Raw genomic sequence first — 22,497 nt, forward strand, 5'->3', positions numbered from 1 at the left:
TGATTCCTTACAATCAAACAGAAAGTGTTCTTTTTGTTCGACTACAATGCTGTCACATGACGTGTTTTCCTAATGACAGCTCTCTCTTTCTGCTGCTCCCTCCACACACACATCTTAACTTAAAAATCAAATGCTTGAACAAAACATCTTTAATATATTTATGATTAATGAACCACTAGAGGATGTCTTGAACCAATATTACAATAACTCCATTCATATTTGGCTCAAGTACAATGACAAATTGTCCATGGCAGTGGATGAAATGTGACACCTCTGTCTTCAACCTGGAATGTGAAACACTAACCTGTAAGGTGATCCGGGTAACAGGGGCTGACAAGGTCAGAGATGTGGTCAGGTGCTGGTCAGCACAATTTACTGGTCAGCCTTAAAGATGACCAAACCTGATGAGATGTTGAATTTGGAGAGGCTAGAGAAGATAAGTGTATTTATCTACATTAGGTTATATCAAAGTATCAAATAGCTTGGGAAACCTCCCCCAAACCTTTCTGGGGTCGGTCTAGTGGGGGGCTTTGTCCAACTCTTTCATTACGCTGTGTTTGGCCACCTGTGCAAAGGTGAGAAAACAACCAGGGTTTGAACATGTATCCCCAAATTTAAAACTGCATTGCTTCTCCCCTCTGGCGAAATTGAATGGCTATTCATCAAATAGATGTTGAACTATGTCACACAAACAAAACAAAAATTTGGGCTGTGGCACTAGAGAAAAGATAATCATCCACTAAAGTCTGATTAACCCTCTGGGGACCATGAAAATCCACAACATTTTGTGGCAGTCCATCCGGTAGTTGTGGGGATATTTCACCTGGACCAAAGTGGTGGAGTGACATTGCTAAACTAAACCTACAACTTTCCCTAACTGATTTTCCTTATATATATACACACACACACCTGCCTTGACTTGCATATGAACTTGAGTAACATCCCATTTTTAATCCATAAGGTTTAATATGATGTCGGTCCACCCTTTGCAGCTATAACAGCTTCAACTCTTCTGGGAAGGCTTTCCATGAGGTTTAGGAGTGTGTTTATGGGAATTTTTGACCATTCTTCCAGAAGCATATTTGTGAGGTCACACACTGATGTTGGACGGGAAGGCCTGACTCTCAGTCTCCACTCTAATTCATCCCAAAGGTGTTCTATCGGGTTGAGGTTAGGACTCTGTGCAGGCCAGTCAAGTTAATCCACACCGAACACTCTCATCCACGTGTTTATGAGCAAGGCCCATAAGGCTCATAAAGTTGTAATGTTGACATTCCCACAAAGTTGGGAGCCTGGAATTGTCCAACATCTTCTTGGTTTGCTGAAGCATTCAGAGTTCCTTTCACTGGAACTAAGGGGCCAAGCCCAGTCCTGAAAAACAACCCCACACCATAATCCCCCCTCCACCAAACTTTACACGTGGCCCAATGCAGTCAGATAAGAACCGTTGTCTTGGCAACCACCAAACCCAGACTCGTCCATCAGATTGCTAGTTGGAGAAGCGTGATTCGTCACTCCAGAGAACGTGTCTCCACTGCTCTAGAGTCCAGTGTTGGCGTGCTTTACACCACTGCATCCGACGCTTTGCATTGCACTTGCTGATGTATGGCTTGGATGCAGCTTCTAGGCCATGGAAACCCATTCCATGAAGCTCTCTACGCACTGTTCTTGAGCTAATCTGAAGGACACATGAAGTTTGGAGGTCTGTAGCGATTGACTCTACAGAAAGTTGGCGACCTCTGTGCACTGTGTCTCAGCATCTGCTGACCCCTGCTCCGTCATTTTACGTGGCCTAACACTTCTTGGCTTGCTGTCGTTCCCAATCACATCCACTTTGTTATAATCCCACTTAGAGTTGACTGTGTAATATTTAGGAGCGAGGAAATTTCACGACTGGACTTGTTGCACAGGTGGCATCCTATCACAGTACCACGCTGGAATTCACTGAGCTCCTGAGAGCGACCCATTCTTTCACAAAAGTTTGTAGAAACAGTCTGCATGCCTAGGTGCTTGCTTTTATACACATGTGGCCATGGAAGTGATTGGAACACCTGATTTCAATTATTTGGATGGGTGAGTGAATACTTTTGGCAATAATTTGGATGATAAGAGCCCTCTAAATCAAGGGTAAGTTTCCCATAGGACACTTCATTGAACCTAGTTGAATGCGCTGAACCAAGAGCACAGAGTGCACACTGCATCCTATCTGAAACCCATGTGTGACCTCTGGTGTCCTATCCTGGACTGAATGCTTGAACCAACAATAAGCAACAAATCACTGTTGATGCCATGCATGCTGGGTATTGGGTTGATTGACCATTTGTTATTGCATTGGCATGAGTGCAAAAGAAGAGCTTCTCACCACGCTGCCATTGAAAGGACGGATTAAAGGCGAAGATATTTTCTGTGCTTTCATGGAATTTGTTAACAAGAGCCAATTGCCCCTCTTCAAGCTCATCTCCATCATAACGGGTGGCGCTCCAGTGTTGCTAGGCCGTACCATTGGGTTTGCTGCATTGTTCGAACAAAGTGAATCTTTCCTGAACTTCCTTAATCATCGTCGTACAATTCACCAGCAAGCGCTGTGTGGGAAGATGCGACGGATGTTGCGATAAAGATGGGGTGTTGCGTTCAGGCCAGCGGTCTACAGAGGAGATTATTGCATGCTCAGTTGGAGGAGACGGGTGCAGAACACACAGACCTGCTGCTGCACCCGGATGTTAGATAGCTAAGCAGAAGTAAATGTTCGGCAAGACTCACTGAGCTGTTGCCTGAAATCAAAGATTTTCTGCAGCTTTCAAAACATGCAGAATATGCACAGCTACACGACTACCAGGGGCTTTTGGATTTAGCATTCCCCTCTGATTCCTGATTCACTTAGAGCTACAGGGTAAGGATGAACATGTCACCAACGCGATCAGTTGAGTGAACACATTTCAAAGCGAGCTACAGCTGCTGTCAGGGAGGCTGCAATGCCGTCACCTTTGGAACTTTCCCTACTTGCATTCAGAACTTCAACGTCGGGGCGAAGACTTTTTGTGCAGCTTGACAATAGCACATTACGAGGAGTTCAGAGCATCAGAATCCGACAACCGTCAGAATTTGACAAGCGTTTCACTGACTTTGCATCCATCAAGCCCATAGCCAGCTATCTGTGTTTTCCATTCGGTGCAAGTATTGATGTGGGTTGCAGTATCACTGTTCCACCTGGATAGCTCTGCTGCTGAGAATGAGACTCAGGTCACAAGTAGCCATACTTAGAAGATGTGCCTTGAACCTGACAGCACTTTCTCGATCAACCCGTTGTGCGAATCTGCTTTCTGTCATATGACAGTCATCAAGTCAAAGCACGGATCCACAATGACGATGACCAGCTGGTGGCCTGCTTGCAACCAACTCCTACTGCCCTGACTACGACAAACTAGCTGCCTCCTCCCTATTTGGACTAGTAGATCACGGTTGACTTGCAACTTTAAAAGTAGATCTTAGTTCAGAAAAGGTTGGGCACCCCTGCTCTGAATGTTCACAGATTAATATTGATTAATACATATTCATGTACCAGGTTCTGGATAATGTGTGTGTGTCTGGGGGGAGGGGGCATCATTAATCTGAATTTTATTAATTTTATGATAGTCTATATCCTCTTGTCATTACAGGGACAGTGCTTAGTCTCTCTGACTCTGATTCAAAACGCATAACATTACCAAGCTAAAGATATAATATGGAATAATATCCAGGCTAAGCTTTGTACAATAACCCCCTGGACATTTGAGACCGTTGGACCATTAATTGAAATTAGATCTTAATAAATGACACTAAGAATGAAAAATTAGTTCTCAAGTAGTGTGAAGTAAGAATGAATGGGCGCGTGCAGTCTTCCCTTGGATAACATGTTATTATCAGAGCAACAGCGAGGTCACCTTTATTCATCATGATAATTATTTACAGTAATTATGCCAAATATCAAAGGAGCGCTTTGTAACTGTTCTCAGAGAAAATTGATTCCTCACACAGAATTACTTCAAGGGTACTAACACATTTTCTATTTTGCATACAATATGGAAATAAAAAAGTCCAACCTCAGTTACGACTGGCACTCATGTGGTGGTTCTCATCACTGTTTTCATATTGATTATTTTTTACTTTTTATTCAGTATGCTTTTGCCTTGGAGAAAAAATTATCTCAAGGTGACCGAATGTTAATAATAATTATCATAAGTCATAGTTATAGCAGCTTTATAGAACAACCTTACAGAATGTTTCAAAAGTAAGACGCATCAAATTAATCAATACAACAAATCGAATGGTTACCATGAGATTAATTTTAAGGAATTCTCTAAAAGACAGTTTTACACAGCCTGAGGACCTTGAAAGGGTTGTAACAACTATTTTAGAAATACAGTACAGCACATTTACTGAGCTTGAAAACATTTCCTCTTGAGGATATTCACAAACACACAACACAGTTAAAGAACAGTGACTTCAAATCGTGTTTGTACAGTGGGAGTCAACAAATACAACAAGCTCAGACTGTCGGCCAGTTCTTGTAAAATATTCCTTCATGTTTATTAATAGACGCAGTATGAATGTGTGGGTTTATTTTCTCACATCATGAATGTTCAAACTATTAGCAGGCTTTTGTCCATTGTGTGACCTGTCGCTCCAACTGCGTTTTGGTCATTATTTTTACGTGTCTTCTTTGGTTTGTACTGTGAAAAAATTCCACAATTCTCACAGTGTGATATGTGTGTATCACACTGTATGTCATATGTGTGTATCACACTGTATGTCATATGTGTGTATCACACTGTATATCATATGTGTGTATCACACTGCATGTCATATGTCGAAAAGGCAGTTCAATACGCAGGCAATGACACTTTTGTGAAATCTTTTGGTAAATAGTATGTTCCTGTCTCTGTTTCATAGAATTTGATAGTGATTTTCCATTTCCTTGCAACATCCACGTTGCCTTTTCCAACTTTTTTAGATTTGTACAATCCTGATGACTTGAGATATTTGGATGATTCCTAAATTTATTGTGTCAGTAAGAAGCATACACCCATGGACCGACATGTTTCCAAGTATTAAGACCCTTCAGGCCGGATATCTAAATGTTATCCAAGGTCAATAAATTGCAATGATAATTCCCTGGCCAAGTATGTGTTTTGGCCAGTGGAGAGCAGTTCACTCTTCATGAGTTGGCAAGCTGTAGCTGCTAAGGGCATTTCTCAGTTCAGTCTGTTTTCCAGGTAAAATGGCTTGAAACGACATAAAGACCCAACAGTTATGCAAGAGAAGACTGGTGATTAATTTGGTGTACTTGCTCATTAGCTCAAGGACTCTTGGGTTCAGATTATATAACTCTAAACTTTGCTCAACTACTTGAACTTTGTACTTACACTTGATCTGAAAATAAGCAATTGAAACTTTTTAAAAGTAGACTGTTAAAGCAAAGGCTGCTGCTGTTTAATAAATAGTATTACAATGCCAGTTCAGTCATTTCCCTCTCGAGATTTTACCACATTGATTTAAAAAGGATTGTTTTTCAAGCACACACAGGCATTGTAAACACCAAAGACAACTAAAAGTCCTCCAAGTGCTGCTCCTCAGACCGAACAGGATCACCCAACCAACATCGCCATTGTGAGTCAGCAGTCAGACTCCTGTGGATAAGATGACATTATGTAATGATTATACATTGTTGCAGAGATCTATCATCATGCTGTTTGGATGCAACATCCTGACACTTCACATGTTTCTGTTTCTTAGTCCACGGAGGCCTGAATTACAGAAGAACATTGAAGTCGGTCATTTGACATCATTTTAATCTGAAAAAAAGCTTCATTTAATCAGACAACCCCTGTGTATTGTTTGCGCTGTCAGTCACCACTGCCTGGAAGTAAAACCATATCACAGCCTTTATTTTATCAGGTTAAATGATCTAACTCATCTCACGTCATGGGACTCAATTAGTCTTTAAAACCTCATCATTTTGATCAGAATTTTCTTCCAACCTCAATAAATGAAAATCTTAGTCCAATCTTGTTTTACTGATTTTTTTTTCTCATGCTTATAATTGTATTGGACTTGCTCATAATATATCAACTATGCAGACATGAAGAAATATTTTTAAAACTGTATTCTGCGGACATATGGGGAGGCAACTTTATATTCCTTTCCTTTTCCTTCTAGAACGTCAGGTAGCCTGAAGATCAACAACTTTGCAGAAAGGTCATGATTTGCATTCTCAAACAAAACCTAATCACATAAAGATGAGAACACATTGGTCTTCATTCTTGCCAAGTATTCAACGACTTCTTTGAAATTTAAATATATGTATGAGTCTTTTTATACATAACTACAGTAAATAATATGCGTCATATTGTGTTGCTTTAGTGAATTATCCGGAGAGCTACTTAAATGGTAACACAGATATAAAATTGCACGGCCAATACACAGGGGCTTACGTGTCCTTGATTCGGGTCCAATTGGAAAAATGGAATGAAAAAGGCCCCGCAGGCACTTAATATATAAACAAATGTGGGTGTAATGGCATGTTACTCAGTTGCAAAGAAACTAGAGTGAGTGACTAGGGACTGACCTTCTACCCGTTTTAGGTGTCAACAGAGAAAGAGAGTATTGCAGAGAAGGTGAGTCAGAGGGATTCTAGAGCAGTTTAACTAACTCCCACTAGTATTGTAAGTGGTGGGAAGACCAAACCTCCGTCACCACGCAGATGTGGTTTAAATACAGGACGTTTCTTGGGCACTCACACTGACGGTTGCAGAAGAGTGGATTATCATGGTTCAGAGCACACCAGTACGATAGGGTTTCATTAAGTTTGTGTCCACCAGTATAATTAAATATAAAAAAGATGCTAAAATGAATTATTTTTAACCATTTTTCACTGCACGTTGAATGTTCTTTCATCCGTCGAACTGAACCACAATTAAATATGAAATAGTTTTACATTTTTTTCCCTCATGTTTTGAATGTTTCAAACATGGGTTATTCTCATTTCCCTTGATTGTATACATCACAGCACGCCCTCACCATCAACAGTGCTGATTCATCCTTCCTTATGGTTTAGTCATATCACAGGAGGGAAATGTATTATTAGAAGGAGATATGTACACCGTGTAGCTGTGTGACAGTTATCATTAACAATGCAACGAAGTGTCAGACACCCAGATGCACCCGACCAGGAGCAGAGTCCCCGTGTGGTTTGTTAGCAGGCATGACATGTGAAATGTCTGCAGCTTGAAGGGAGAATATTTGGCATTTGTGCATGTGGAGATCTCATGATCTTTCCGACTTTTATGCCTGTGGATTCAAGAACATGGCATGCTCAGTTTCAGTGAGACTCCCCAGCTAATGCTGTTTTTTTCCCTCTTTTATTTTCATCTTTGTTGGCTGTGGTAATGCTCAAGAGACCCGAGGCCAGAACTACGAGGCGAGTTCAACATACCCGGGGTATGTTTTTGTTATCTGGCTTAACCGACGGTAACAACAGTGATCCTGCTAGGCGCTCCTATGATGGTGGCTATCAGCTCGCTAAATCAACCCAGATTTCTCAGTCTGGCTGCAAGCATGTTCACATAAAAGCAGTGAGCTGTGTGCAGCATATGACCAATCACAAGTCTCCTGGCAGTAGAACCAACTATAGTTAGGAGATAAATATAAAGAACTTAAAGACTAATCCCGGCTAAAAGTAAACAGCTGGAAGATGCTGGAAAGACAGTGAATGTGTGAATAAACAGGCACTGTCCCATCTAAGGCACGAGCAGATCTCATTATAATTACATTCATGTATTGTATGCAGTTATTGTGTTGCTTAGATGTATTCTATTAGAAAAGTGTACTTTATTCATCCCCTTGGAGTAATTAACTTACCAGCTGCAACCCCGGCCACATGAAACGGACTTGGAAGCAAATAAAAAAAGTATGAAACGGACGGATCAAGGGCACTCTGTCAGATTTTGAATGTTTACAACTCTCACACTCCTCCCCCACGACCACCGAGCTCCTCCCCCTCGACTTCATGCCCTTTGAAATCCCTTAGATCACGCCACATTTGAAACGCGGGTCCGATGTTGACTCTGGTTTTATCACGGGCACCGTCGCAATCTTTCTATTTTCCTTATTTTCCACGGGTGTTTTCTTTTCCTTGGTTGTTTTGGACCTCCTCATTTCGGTTTTTAACCGAGGAATTGGAAGCTTGTTCCTACTTCCCCCTGCCTCCCCCCTGTGCGTGCTGATTGGACAGGAAGACCCGGGCTTTGTTGATATTTTGCAAAACAAACAACAGGCTCCACGTGCATGTAGAGGCCCTTTTTTTTTATAAAACCGGATGATTTATGTTGTTCTATCGGAGCATAGTGTCGGCTTCAGTGAATATGATAAAAAAAATGTTGCCGACTGGGACTTTAAAGTTGTACTTTTACGAGTTATATTTACAAGAAAAAAATGTCAAATTTACAAAAAGAAAAATGTCAAATTAATGAGGAAAAATATAATTGGGTATTGTGCCAAAAAAGTGTGGATAAAAGAACAAATAACAAGAACTGTCCCTGCAATCTCTTGAGCTGTGAAAGCCCCGGGTCGCATCGGTCAACGCCACAAAATTATAATCTGATTTGTTTATCTACTGCAGGCATCTAACACGACAAGTGAGGTTTTTTTCTTGCAGATTTATGACTTCCCACATGACACATTTATTCAAAGGATATTAAATTGTTACCATAGTTTTAGATGAAAACAGTTTCACCTAAATCTTTCAATCAATTTCTAACATTACACAATCCTGAGCTTTCAAATTCTATGAATTAATTGTAACTATTTTGACTTAAAAAGTATTATTCTGAGATAAATTAACTTTGATATCCAAACTTAAACCATTAATAAACATTAAATCTAATGTCAGATCAACTCAAATTGCTTCTTCCCTGCTTTCTAGTTAATTAAAGTGAGTTTCAATTAATTGGAACTTAAATCAGCTTTTTAGATACTGTATTAAACTAAGCTATATGAAACTTTTAAATTTAACAACCCTTTTTTTATAGTTAAACTTCATCATTATACATGAGCTCAGTCTAAACAGTCTAGGACTGTGTGGGATTGTTGACAATGGAGAAGAAATGTCGTTCCGCACTCGGTAGCGCACCATCGCAAACGTTTGTCAGTCAACAGTTGCCGTGGGTAAAAAAGCCCACGCAGAGGCTGAGACAATTTTTCCACAGATACACTGAATAACTATAGTTCCTTGTCCTTGACAAGTGAGGATGTTTGTCACAATTCAGATCAGCTGTTCAGGAATGGCACATTTAATACAAAGTACATTTGTTATCAAGTTTTATTTTTGAATGACAGCCAGTTCACTGAATTGACAGCAAACATAATAAATAGAGCAGATGTGCTTGTCTCTTGTCGCTTGTCTCATTTCATTTTATGTTTAACATCCCCGTTGGATAATTCAAAGCGAAGTAAGCCTCTTTCAATATACTGTAACACTATATTCAATTATAGGCTCATAGGCCAGATGATGTGGTGGACAAATAAATAGTTTCAGGGAGGAAGTAATGTGTCTGGGAATAATGCTGGGTACTCAGGATGATAATGTATACTAGTGTCCGTGTCTAAAAGTTATGAATATTTTGTTACAGTATGCAATCAGAACCTTTACATTAATCATTCATAGTCCTTGCGGCCCATTATTTCTGCCACTAAATTATTAATGCTTTGGACTGACTTTCTTCACATAATCAAGTAGCTATTGTTGGCTGCTATACGTTGGTCCAGTGAAGGCAGACAAAGCCATAAAATCAGACACTTAAGTACAACAACGTTCTGGTTTCTCCCTTTTGTCTGATTTATTGTATTATTTATATAAGACATCAGATACTGTAACTATCGGCCCAATGACCCAGCTCGTTGTCTCTTCTGTCTCCCCGTCCCCTGCCAAAAAAAAATCCCATCCTTCCATCTAGAGTTTTTCTTGGAGCTGCTGGACAATTCTGAGAAGTCTCTCAACAGCGTGTTCACACGGACGTACGGGAAGCTGTATATGCAGAACTCGGAGGTGTTCCAGGACCTGTTCACTGAGCTGAAGCGCTACTACACGGGGGGCAACGTCAACCTGGAGGAGATGCTCAATGACTTCTGGTCCAGGCTGCTGGAGCGCATGTTCCAGTTGCTCAACTCCCAGTACCACTTCACAGACGACTACTTGGAGTGTGTCAGTAAATACACGGATCAGCTGAAGCCCTTTGGAGATGTGCCCAGGAAGCTGAAGGCCCAGGTCACCAGGGCCTTCATCGCCGCCCGGACCTTCGTCCAGGGGCTCATGGTGGGTCGGGAGATCGCCAACAGGGTCGCTAAGGTCAGTTTTCATATTATTATCGTAGCTCTTTTGACTGTTGTGTTGCTCGGCTCATTAGTGATCATTTGCCGTTGTGTTATGGTTGAAGATTAAGTAATAAACAGATTAAGATTGTAACTGCCTGCAATAGATTGTGCCTCTTCTATACTGGGTTGTTTTCATGAGGCCATATATTATTCTAGTGCATATTATGTGATTATTGTAATGGACTCACGCACAAGAGAAACGAAAATATTTCATTAATCATTCATGCTATTTCCTGCTGTACATACTGTTCCATCGCACAGTACCGACCGTCCGTCTACCTACACATTCTTGAGTCTTAACTCTTTGAAACAACTTGTCTGGAATTAACATCACAGACGTTTAGATTAGATGGCGTCTGAATCATTTATCAAAAGAGCAAACGTTTTTCACTCCATAGATCTTTTTTTGGGTGCACTTGATCTCCGGCCAGTGCAAGACTTTTTTTTTCTTTATCTGACTGGTGGAGGATACAGTACACAGCACAGTATGCTGCACATTTCTGAAGAATCACCCGCGGACAGCAAATCTTTTCAAAAGAGAAGAGATTATAGAACCCCCATCCCCCCGAGATATCTGACGTGCTGCTGTTTGCAGTTTCTCATTTCTATTCTCTTTCTCTTACTATTTAGATATTGTTCATCAGGAATATTAGTGACATTTGTGCACGCTGAAAGTTCAATTTGGTGATATAATTAATGTTTGCTTTTGCGGGGACTTATGGTCTGGTTTGATAAATTGGTTGATTTGATTCTGATAAATATGTTTTTAGAGCATTATCAAACTCTGGGGATTGGAAATGTGTTTTTCAAGGCTAAGCGGATATGTTTTCTCATTCCATGTTCAACATAGAAAGTTATGCAACGGTTTTTCATCAACGTCTAAACTGTAAACATTATATAACCAAAGCTGTTGCTCGGCTTTATGAAAAGGATCAAAATGAAAAGGAATGACTCAACTAGTAGCCGAAGTTATTTACCTGTCATCGTTGTATATTATATATCATATTAAACTAAAAACAGACACGAAAACATTGTCATCAGCTTGATAAAATACCACCCTCCTCCTTTCACCTCTATCTTCACATAAATTTTGGGGATTATGTGAGTTCACATCATGATAATATGCACATATTATACAGCCATATCTTACCTCTGAAGAGTCAGTCATCCTAAATTGGTTATTATTGTCTGTTAGCTTACCACTGAGTTGGGGTTAAATGAGCACCTCTACATATCTGTCCCAGGCCCACGAAGCCCCCTCAGTCTGGATCAAATCCCATATTCCTCACTTCCTCATCAATTATGAAGCAGAGCCAGGAAACAGTGTGTCGTCGCTGAAGGCTGTCCGGCCGGGGAACAACCGCGCTGTAGAACTGGAGGTGAAAAGTTGCGTGACATGACGAATCACCTTGACCTAAGAATCACCCACATACTTGGACCACGTACTCCAAGTACGTCGTCTTGGAGTACGTACCAACTCCTCGCTCGTTAGGTGGAAGAGCAACACTGTGTACTTTGTGTTCAATTTTACATCCATAAGCAAGAAGGGTTTGTAGACTTTATGATGGAACACTAGATTAGTGTGGTTTTATAGCAGCCGTTTGGTCATTCAGCGCTTTGTGTGATTTCAGCAGATAATTTGTGGGCAAATGGTGAACATTTGGACAAACTGCTTTAAAGTGTCCCTCCATAAACCATCTGTCACGAGGGTCCAGGACTGTGCTTCACTTTTTATCCTGAGGCAGTGGTGGAAGATGTAGATACTTGACTAAAAGTACTACAGTGACAATGTAAAAAGACTCCATTTCAAGTCCAGCTATTAGATGTATAGTTAGTTATAGTCTGGAAAATCAATTAAATGTGAAAATTGAATTGTTGATGGAAATTATTGTTAATTGTTTTGTTAAATGTGTCATTGAACTATGGCTACAATAATATCATATCATTATATTCTAATATTTATGTTACCTTAAACTTCTACATTATTTTTGCTACGCACACTTACATTAAGCTAAATAGAAGGTGTGCATGGAGATGCCCACACAGAGGGCCTCTCACCTTGTTTTTATTATTCAAATTTAAACTGAGGGTGCAAAATATTGAACTGAGGGTGCAATGAGGGCCTTGTAGACCCGGGATGGTCTCTTCCTCTCTCTCTGGCCACGGTCACACATGCACTCAAGGCAAAATATGCAAGAAACTGCCGCACGTTTACCTCATCCTAACCTCAGTTTACCTCGCATACAAACCATCTCTGGTAACGCAGGGTTATTAAGATTACTGGGGAAAGTTTAGTAACACTGTTATTTATGCATAAGTATAGCTTCCTGGATCTTGGATTGATTCTTTTATACAATTTTCAGATGCAGATGGAATATGCCCAATTGTCAAGGAATTTTTAAAATTACCTCTTACTGAGCATTTCAATGATTTCTACGTCGACTAATACTGAGACGGAAAAATTATTAATGACCTCGGAACCACGTGGCCTTTTTTTTTTACCTTCCACTGCTGCTAATGTTATCATCAGTGATGTTTTATCTCATTCATTATATATAATGCAGTCTACATCAATCAAAAGCTTCTCAGTTGCTCTACTTTTTATTTCACCACTATGGAAAAACTAAATCAAAGCAAAAAATACCTGCAATAAAGGATTTTTTTTGTTTTCTTAATTTTTAATTAAAAAGGCCCACTGGCCTATGAGAAAAATGTAAATTATTATCCTGTCTCCGCCAAAGGTCTTTAATATAATTTCTATGTGAAGCGTTGCATACTGTACATGGCCCCTGGTGAATGGCTCTAACTAGCCACCGTCAAGACTCTAACTCAAATTACCAAATCAGTTGTGAAAACCAAGGGTTTTAAAATGACAAAATGTGCCTTTTATATGAAATGACTGCTTTCAACCATCTGTCTGTTCAATTTTCCGCATTGCTTTAACACAGGATGGTGCACTGATGATGATGAGCCGTACATAATTACTGCTAACAGGCAGCTCTGCATGCAGTCAAGTCGGAACAGGAGAGATATCAGTCCATAAAATGGGATTGCACTCGACTTGGACTGAACAGTTTCCTGGACCCCGATCCAGGATTAAGAGTAGAATCTCTCTGGATTACAGTTTATGATGACCATTAAGAGTTTTATCCTGGGGGTACTTAAAACACAGTCCAGCCACATTAAGACCTGCTCAGAGAAGATTGCAGGGATTTGGACCTTTTGAAAGGTTTAAAGTTCGGGCATTTAGAGCACTTATCATTCACTCTGCATGCGCACGGGAAGCCACCCTAGTTCACTGTGCATATTTAGTCAGGATGATGGAAGGAAGGAAGGTATTTTGTACCGGGGGATTTGTTTTTCTCGATGGCTTACACTGTCATGTTGATCTCATTATGCACTCATTTCCTACCACAAACTGTCAGATAATATGACATTAAGCTCCGAGGCAGTTTCTAATCTTTACACAACATTTACCTTAGATTAATGCTCTGTCAGACTGCTGACATGTGAGAATATCGGGATCAGTCACAGAGGTTCCCGTAGGTTTTTCTGACTTCCTGTGTGTCTTTTTTGTCTTTTATATACTCAGTGTTCAAATCAGTTTAGCCCACTCACTGTCAGAGCAAAACAGCAAACTGAGTACAGTAAGTGCATTCACTTACTGCAAGCACAGAACAACGGTGTCACTCTGAGTCACTTTGAATTTAAAACAAAAATAATTGAGATGGAAACACAAAGAGATGGCTTACACAACACTTGTGGGTAGAGGTTTTTTATTTAATAATAACCAAATTAAATTGAATGAAACCTTCATTCACTAGTCATATACAGATTTGTTTTTCTAGTTGATATACAAATAAGCAAACTGTGACCTTGAATGCTGTTATCAATGAAACGAGAAATAAACCATTTTCTATTGGTGATGTTTTTTTCGTTCCCTTTCTGTAGATGCCTCTCCATCATCCATTTATCTGTTACAATGTATTAGAGCTGTCAGCAGCTCCTCTATTTCCTTTGTGCAATGCATTATGAAACAATAGTGTCCTCACAAATCAATATTTAGTTTGCACACTGACTTTTTGAGTATGCTACGCTTTTGTACAACTCAAGCTCTTAAATCAAAGGAAATAGTGTTTTCAGATGTTTTTTGCTCCAATATTATAGACACACAACAGCAGGTAGCAGCACAAACCATGAAATAATGGTTTTAATTGGCAAATTTTAGTGATCACGTTCAGCCAATAATTTATGTGTTGTAGCTTTGGATTCCTATGAAATATAGCAGCGATGCAACAATTAGTTGATTTATCTAAATGCAGCACCATCTCTGGTTTCAGATTTTCCAATGTGAGCATCATCCTGTATCTTGTACTCGAGAAAGTCTCATGATCAAGTGCGTTGGATCATGAACATGACTATGAAATAAACCAAAATATCCATTGTTGATCACTTCAACTCACTTTACTGAAGTCAAGATTTAATGAAAAATGCCTTTTTAGCCCTGTTAGATCACATCCACGGTAATATTATGCATCTATTCAACAGTATGTGCAAAATAATGGAACAAAATAATCTAAAAATGTTATTTTCTGCCTTTGAACCAAAACATGAAGTGTGCTGTGAAAGCAAGTAACAACCAATTTTGACCAATAATTTCATGACGTCCTTCCATCAGGCTCAAACCTTAGTGAAAGGACAGTGTGCCTCATACATACTACATTATAAGCCTGCTCACTTTTTAGCAGTCCAATCAAATACGAAGGGTTCAAATGAAATCTACACTGCTGCAATATTCTGTTAAACATGTCACAGTACAGAAGCCAAAGAAGCTCTAACTTCTGTTTTGCTGGGACTTTAAAAGCACTTTCAGAACCTCATCAGGTTAAATGCATGACTGCTGATGGCGTCACCTCCTGTAGGGCTCCAATTGGGTTGGTTTCAATATTTTTTTTAGTTGAGTTGAATTAAGTAAAGACAATTACAAAACACACAATAGGTATAAAACATAGTTATTTTATCAACAACGTGAATAAGTATTACAGCGTCCGTTATTGCAGTGTCCTCATAGAGTCTCGTGTAGTTCAGGATCTGTATTTGTGAGGAATATGCTGAACTACCAGAAAGTGGACTAAAACAATTTGACAGCAGATTGTGCTCAGGGCAGATTCTGTGATCTCCTCCATAAGAGAGTATGGTTGATCCATGTTTCTCAGCCGAGGCCCACTTCTACAGACAAACTCTCCCTCCCTCCCTCCATCCCACTACTTGTCTGTCTCCTTCTATCTCGCTGGCTCACAGCTCACACAGCTTGCTGGGGATAAGGCCTCAGCCTCAGTGCTGTGACGGCAGATGGCAACTGGCTCAAAAAGGTTGGCACGTCATCGGGAAATGTGCTGCACCAAAGATGTCCTTTTTAATTAAGAGATTTTGATCTGTGGTGAACTGCAGAATATTTGAAAAAAAAAAATGAAAGACAGCATGTGGTCTGAAATACAAAGACATGATATGAAAGGATAATAAAGATATATACTGTGTACATCCCCCTATGCTCTTCAATTTCATACAGGACACTTTTAAGAGATATAGACTCAGTCAGTCTGATGCTGAGTAGGAGGACATTAACTACAGGATGAAAAATGTCCAAAGTTTGGGGAAATATCCATCCAATTCTGTATGAAACGCTCCCGTAATCAGTCGTTTAGGTCTGATAAGATTATTTTCAGTCGTTTTTTGTGCTGAATTAATTACTTTCAACACATTTATGAAACGCTTTCCTGTTAAACAAGCTTTAAAGTGGTGCTTTCGTCTGACTATTTGTGTAGAAGCTCAGTTTTACAGATCTACAGATAAGTCAACAAAGTTGTGTATTGTATAGTGACGGCCGTCTAAGAACTTCTTTGGTGGAGGACGGCCATAGAGAATATCTGTGTAATCTAACAGCTAGTGGAAATATGTGGTATCAGTTGACTGTGTCAAGGCGGATCACGTCTTCTGACTACTTTTTTGCACCTTGCCTTAAAGTGTGTGGTGCCACATCTTTATTTAACAAGCACTTAGAGAAGGTTGTCAGCGCGGATGTTGTGACATTTGTTCAGAGGTTTCTTGGCAGCCCTGCTGACATTCAGGTTGGGCTGCAGACCTTCAGAGTCATATGGACACGGGGTGAGTGCTGTGCTTTAATCCAGGAGGTGCCACGGCGGATGGATAAAAATATATTGTATGCAGGTCTTGTACCCACCAGAGATGCTGAATGGCCCACTGTGCGCCGCTACTCGTCATCGAGCAGCACGGCCTTGGCTTTTAACATGTTTGCACTTGTCGAGGTAAATCAAAGAAACAGCCCTGGAGCTCCAGACATGCCACAGAACATGGTACATGTCAGGGGGGATCAACGGTCACCAGGCCCACCAAGTACTGCTGCGTCGCCTCGCCACGACACAGCTGCGCACACGCGGATTATCCTGTCAGGCTCAGACGTTCATTGATTTGACAGCACGTTATTTTAGAGCAGCCTCTCTGGAATCGTGTTTCGCTCCATCTTACATTTAACATGGCGGGTGGAGGGAAAGGAAAGTTTACAGAGACGTGATAAGCGAAAGCACAAAGCCTTGTAGAGTGTGTTTTGTCGCCAATCAATGACAACTATCATGCAGACACTGCCAAATTGGTTACAGCCTGAGACATTAATATTCGTCTCACGTTTACCCATTTGTGTATCTTAAATACCATCTACATGTATTGTGAATTAGCATGTTAATGGTTTACAACAGCAAATATATTTTAGTAATCTCCATCTATTTGTGGCGCTGGGCAATGTGTCGCCACGATTTCTGTCCATCCGTCTGTACATACTTATAAGTAAGTCCATCTCCTTCTTGGGAAGGGCATCATCTCAGGAATTCCTTGAGAGAATTTCTTCAAAGTTATGGTCAAAAATACATTTGTGAAGAAATCATGAGCTAATTATGACATCCTACCTTGTAGGGTAAACTGATGACATTTTGGACAGACAAGGATATAAACTGCAACATGACTGCTTGGCGAAGACATAAAACCACGTGGATTCTAGTTAAAACCACTACAGAAAGCAATAACACACGTATCCCTTTACTGATTTACAGGCACATGTGATGAAGTAGATCTTAAACTTAAATGTGCCTTACTTCATATTTCTTCTTACATCTGATGATATTATTTAAAAAAGCATTACCTGGTGTCAGTGCAGCAGAAGGTTAATGTATGAAGGAAACCTTCTGTGAGCTTATTCCAGCCGATGCTATGAATCCTCTCCAACCTTAAAGAATTCATTTCATTTGGATTGCAAAAAGAAATAGGAGAAGTTGCTCCACAGACGTTTTGGTGCGACCAGACACATGTTTCTGTTGTTGGCAGATGGTAGTCTGATTGGCTCAGTGACGGATCACTCATATTGCCATTGACACTAATGGCTGTGGAATTGAGTGGGGACACTGGGGCACCAATGCAGTCTTACATCCTTGTCCAATCAGTGCGAAGCAACGCAGCCTGTCACAATAATTATGACAGAACTATTGAGACATTTTTTTGGCGAGAGACTCGATGTCCCACTAGTGTTCCCCTTGATTGGCCTTGGTGGCTCGCAAAGTCATTGTCATTTCTCACAACTTCATTACTTTGTGGCACAAAGCAATTTCCATCTTCTGTGCTCTTCCCACTCTGTTACTCCTAAAGGGAGTTCACGCCATATGTGCATGACAACACCCTGTCGGATAGACAAGGTGATGTCTTTCAAGAGTGTCTTTTAGAGTTATCTCCCAGTGTGATGGCGAGCTCCACTTTATTATAACGCTTTAGTTATCTTGGATATGTCTTATTGGTGGTTAGGGATTCAGGTGAGTGTAATGGCTACCGACTGTGACCTTTTTATGGGACGAAATGAAGAGTGCTTGCTTTATTATTGCTTGGGTTCATTGCATTTAAAATCCCACATTTCCAATCCTCAATAAAGTTACCGCTCGCATCAGGAGTCTGGCTGAGACGCTGACTGCATCTTCAAGCTGCGTCTTTTGAAGCAGCAGGCTAATGAGTAGGCTGCTGTTTATGCATCACTCTCATTTGTAAGGGGAGCATTTCTCTACAAAACACTCTACAGTATAACTAAGCACATTCAAGCACATATTCTATTAGGGTACTGCACTTAAGTAAAACTACTTATACAACTATGTAGAAATATGGCATAATGTCATTTTTAATACATGGAAGGTTTATAAAATATGATGCTCAAGTGTAGATTACCAACAGTATATCAAATGTGCTTCATCTCGGCCAACTATAACTGTAAAAAGCTGCTTACACATGCATAGGTAGTTGTAAATCAAACCATAGTCATAGTTTTTTATGCATTATATATTACAGTGGTGGAAGAAATACACCGGAGTCTTGCTGTTAATTATAGTTCTTAGACAGAAAATCGGAAATCATCAAAAATCGTAATCGGACGGTCAAACTTTTAAAAAATCGCTTTTGAAATTGGTGAAGAAAATTACAATCGATGCATCTTTAGGACTTCAAGTTGAAATGGACTATTTTCATATTACATTGTTGCTACTTTTACTTTAATTAAAGGCTCTCAAAACTTCCCCCACACACCGACACGCACTCAAACACATGCTCTCCATGCGGTGTCATCATAGCACTTAAACATCAGATGACTAGATCAGTGTTTTAATCTCACTCTGGATCTGAGGAATCCCACGGCCCGGGCCTACACTCAGCCTGCTGTGAAATATTTCATCCACTCAACTGTAAATAAGTACTAACAAGATTATCAGATTACCCTTCATCCAGGGCATATACAGCAACCGCTGGGCATAGTAGCTGCAATGATGTAAGAGTATCCCTTTAAGATAATTGCGTTAGTAGGCACCATTTTAATGCAAATTCACCAAAATGCTCACAAAGCTCAAGGGCATCTTAACACATTTTTTCTATTTGCAGTATGAAATGTATTTCTTTGCTTGCCACTTAAATTCCACACAGAATGTAAAGAGTGTAGATGTTTCCTCCATGTCTCTCAAGGCAGTCTAGAAACTGGGACAACTTTAATTGAATTGACAGAATCAGATTAATTCAACTGAATATATATATTATTCTCGTGAATAAAAAGGTGGAAGAAAAAGTATGACCGTATTAAATTGAACACAATTGTAATTTGCAATGGTTTACTGATGTTGAGTAGATGTGTTATAGGCCAGCTATATTCATTAGACTCCTCTTTAAAGCTGCCATAATTTATACCAACAGCATAACAGTGAATTTATCAAGGGAATATATTCCAAAGTCATCCTGTCAACTAATTTATGTTTTATGATAGTGGTTTAAACTGGATTTAATGCCCTTGCCCAGGTGACTGGGTGGGGCTGAGCCAACAGAGAAAACAAAAGGGACAAGCTCTCCCTTTCTTTATAGTCAACACATATATTTGTATGCAAATTTGCCTGTGGAATAAGATGATTCAAATAGCTTGATAGGAAAATGTTATCTTTAATCTTTGGGCTTTGAGTCGTTGATGGGAGAGAGGGAACGAGAGGGGAAGCGATTGCTGGAGAGATGCATGAGGGTGGAGGTGGAGGAATCTCACTTATATAGAATAGTGAATCGCATGTCGCAGTCAGATTTGACTCGTGGCTTTTTATGTGTTATCCTGTTGTTTTTCAAAACCAAAACTATAATGACGGTACAGAATCTAAAGATTATCGAAACACGTGGGCTGTGTAGTTCAAGCACTGTAAATCAGTTAATGAACGAATGGAAGGGCAAAACCTCATTTGGTGTTGGCTGCTTTTATAATCCGCTCACAAATTATTGCACGCTTTAAGAAAATGCAACATTGATGGAATCGTGAAGTGTGTAATTGCAAGTGAAAAATGACTTGGGGAAATAAGAGGCGCGGCGGTCCAAAGCAAACCCTGCGATGGCATGTGCTTGGTTCTGTGTCTCCCTGCCACCTGCCCGTTCCTTCTGTCTGTATGCTGGTGTCTTGTCTGCTCTGCTCTCTCTATCTCTTTCATCTCTGTCTGTCTTTTCTTGGTGTTTGTTTCTCTGCATGTTGGCGACCTTGGCTTCCCACACAGCCAGTTCTTTCTCTGTTTGCCAGTTAATGTTTTACATGAAATGTAATGACTGTGAAAGGTCCATAAATATAATAATAATATATAATAATAATACTAAATAGCCCTGTTTAGCATCGGCAAACAGTACATTAACCCTTTGATAACGCATTATAATGTGGAGCATCTGGAAGAGGAGTTTGGTGTTAAAGCAGATTATGGATGACAATAAAGTAAAACACAGTTGTGATAATATGAAATAGGACTTCATAGGAGAAGTTGTAATTGTGATAAATGCTTTGCAGTAATAAACACATGTTCTCATTTTCACAAATGCTAAAAGGTGCGTATTTTGACCCATTTCTGAGTGAGATCGTTCAGGCAGGCGGGATTCAGCTTCATTGATGGATGACTGTCATGATATTATGGGTTGAAATTGGTTGCTACTAAAAAATAAATAATATATATATATATATTTTTTAATTCAAAGAAAATATTATTTTGGTATACACTGTTAAATATGTGCACAATATGCCTGGTATGTGATCTAAAAAGGTTAAAACAGCATAATTAATTTCAGTTTCTCTTTAAAGTACTAATTTGGTTTTGGCAACTAACTGAACCGATTTTCCTTAGTGCAGAAGGAAACAAAACACACACACACACACACACACACTCATTTGGTCTTCTTTATATTTGTCTAAACTTATACCACAAAGCCTGGCACTTCAATGTTTTCCGGGCATGTCAGCTGTGAAACGTGTGCAATCAGATGAACCTTGTTTGTGAAAAAAAATCCCATACCCCATAACCACACACCCAGACTGATATAAACAATTTACGCAAATACCAGTGCATGACACGCAGCAGTGGAACTGACAGCTAGCAACCTAGTTTAATGGCCTTCTTACAAACTATCGCGTGATGTCAGTGGCAGATTGCAAATGTCAGAGATGGTTCATTCCATCCTTGTTGCTTGCTGCAAAGCAGCAGTGGATGGAAACACACCGATAGTGTATGTCTCTGTCTTCCCCTCCCTGTCTCGTTCTCCTCCTCTACCTCGTTGTACCAATGACATCAAAGAAAGACTGCAGTGTTCAAAACAATGTAGTGTCAGAGATGTTGCCATGGAGCTACAGAGGTGCACTGATGTTTTCTTTTTTTCAGATTCATATCACTTTTATCTCCTGGATTTTCATCACCAGACTCCGTGTTGTCTGTCTCTGTTTATTTCTTCCAGCAGTATTATGTTAAAATTAACATGATAACTATGACCAAACGCAAAATGAGTATTGAATAAATCTTTCTCCTTTATTGTTGTGGGCTCTCATGTCGCCGACGCTAGTGGCCTTCATGCTAGTGTGCTGGTGTGTCTGCAATTACACCACCAGAATGCAATTCATGCCATAATGTTAAGTTTCTTTGTGTGCTTCAAACAATGGCGACACTTCTTCGCTGAAACTGAGCAGATAATGTGTCACGAGTTGGAGCTGGAGCTTAGCTGGGGCTAATAAATGTAAAAATACTTGCTTTTACTCAGAAAGAGCAGCTGGAAAAGCTGTAGGAAGGAATGCAATGCTTCCAAGTGGACTCAGGTTGCATCGCCACAACATGTAGTCATGGTGGAGATGCACTGGATCAATATAAAATCAAGATCCAGATCGAATCAAGATGCTGTTACTGTGTTGCCAATGTCTTGCCTTAAATGTCAGAATCATTTTTTAGCGCACTGTTTATCTTTAAAATGAGAAAGAATTGGACCCGGTCACTAGAAAAAAAGTAAACCCAAAACCAAACACTGCCCACCAGCTGGAGTAAACCGGACCATGTGGGTTCCACCATGTCCTTGCGTTTGTTTGCTGGGTACGGTGTCGCTCCACCATTATAAATGGCGAGGTGCACGTGAGGCTACAGGAAGGAATGCAATGCTTCCAAGTGGACTCACCAGCCGTCTCCGGAGTGTGTGCTGGGCAAAATCTAAAGTCAAGCATGAATACAG

General features: G+C 40.1%; 1 protein-coding gene across 2 annotated transcripts in view; it reads left to right on the forward strand.

Moving 5' to 3' along the window:
- LOC311011829 (glypican-6-like) overlaps positions 1–22,497 on the forward strand; it is a 125,127-nt gene that overhangs the window by 58,564 nt on the left and 44,066 nt on the right. For both annotated transcript variants that reach the window (XM_084006975.1, XM_084006976.1), the window contains exon 3: positions 9,990–10,381. In XM_084006975.1, coding sequence (XP_083863101.1) covers positions 9,990–10,381 — 392 coding nt within the window. The remainder of the gene's footprint in view (positions 1–9,989; positions 10,382–22,497) is intronic.

Source organism: Eutrigla gurnardus, assembly GCF_963514095.1.
Source record: "Eutrigla gurnardus genome assembly, chromosome: 1".
In the NCBI taxonomy this organism is placed as follows: Eukaryota; Metazoa; Chordata; class Actinopteri; order Perciformes; family Triglidae; genus Eutrigla; species Eutrigla gurnardus.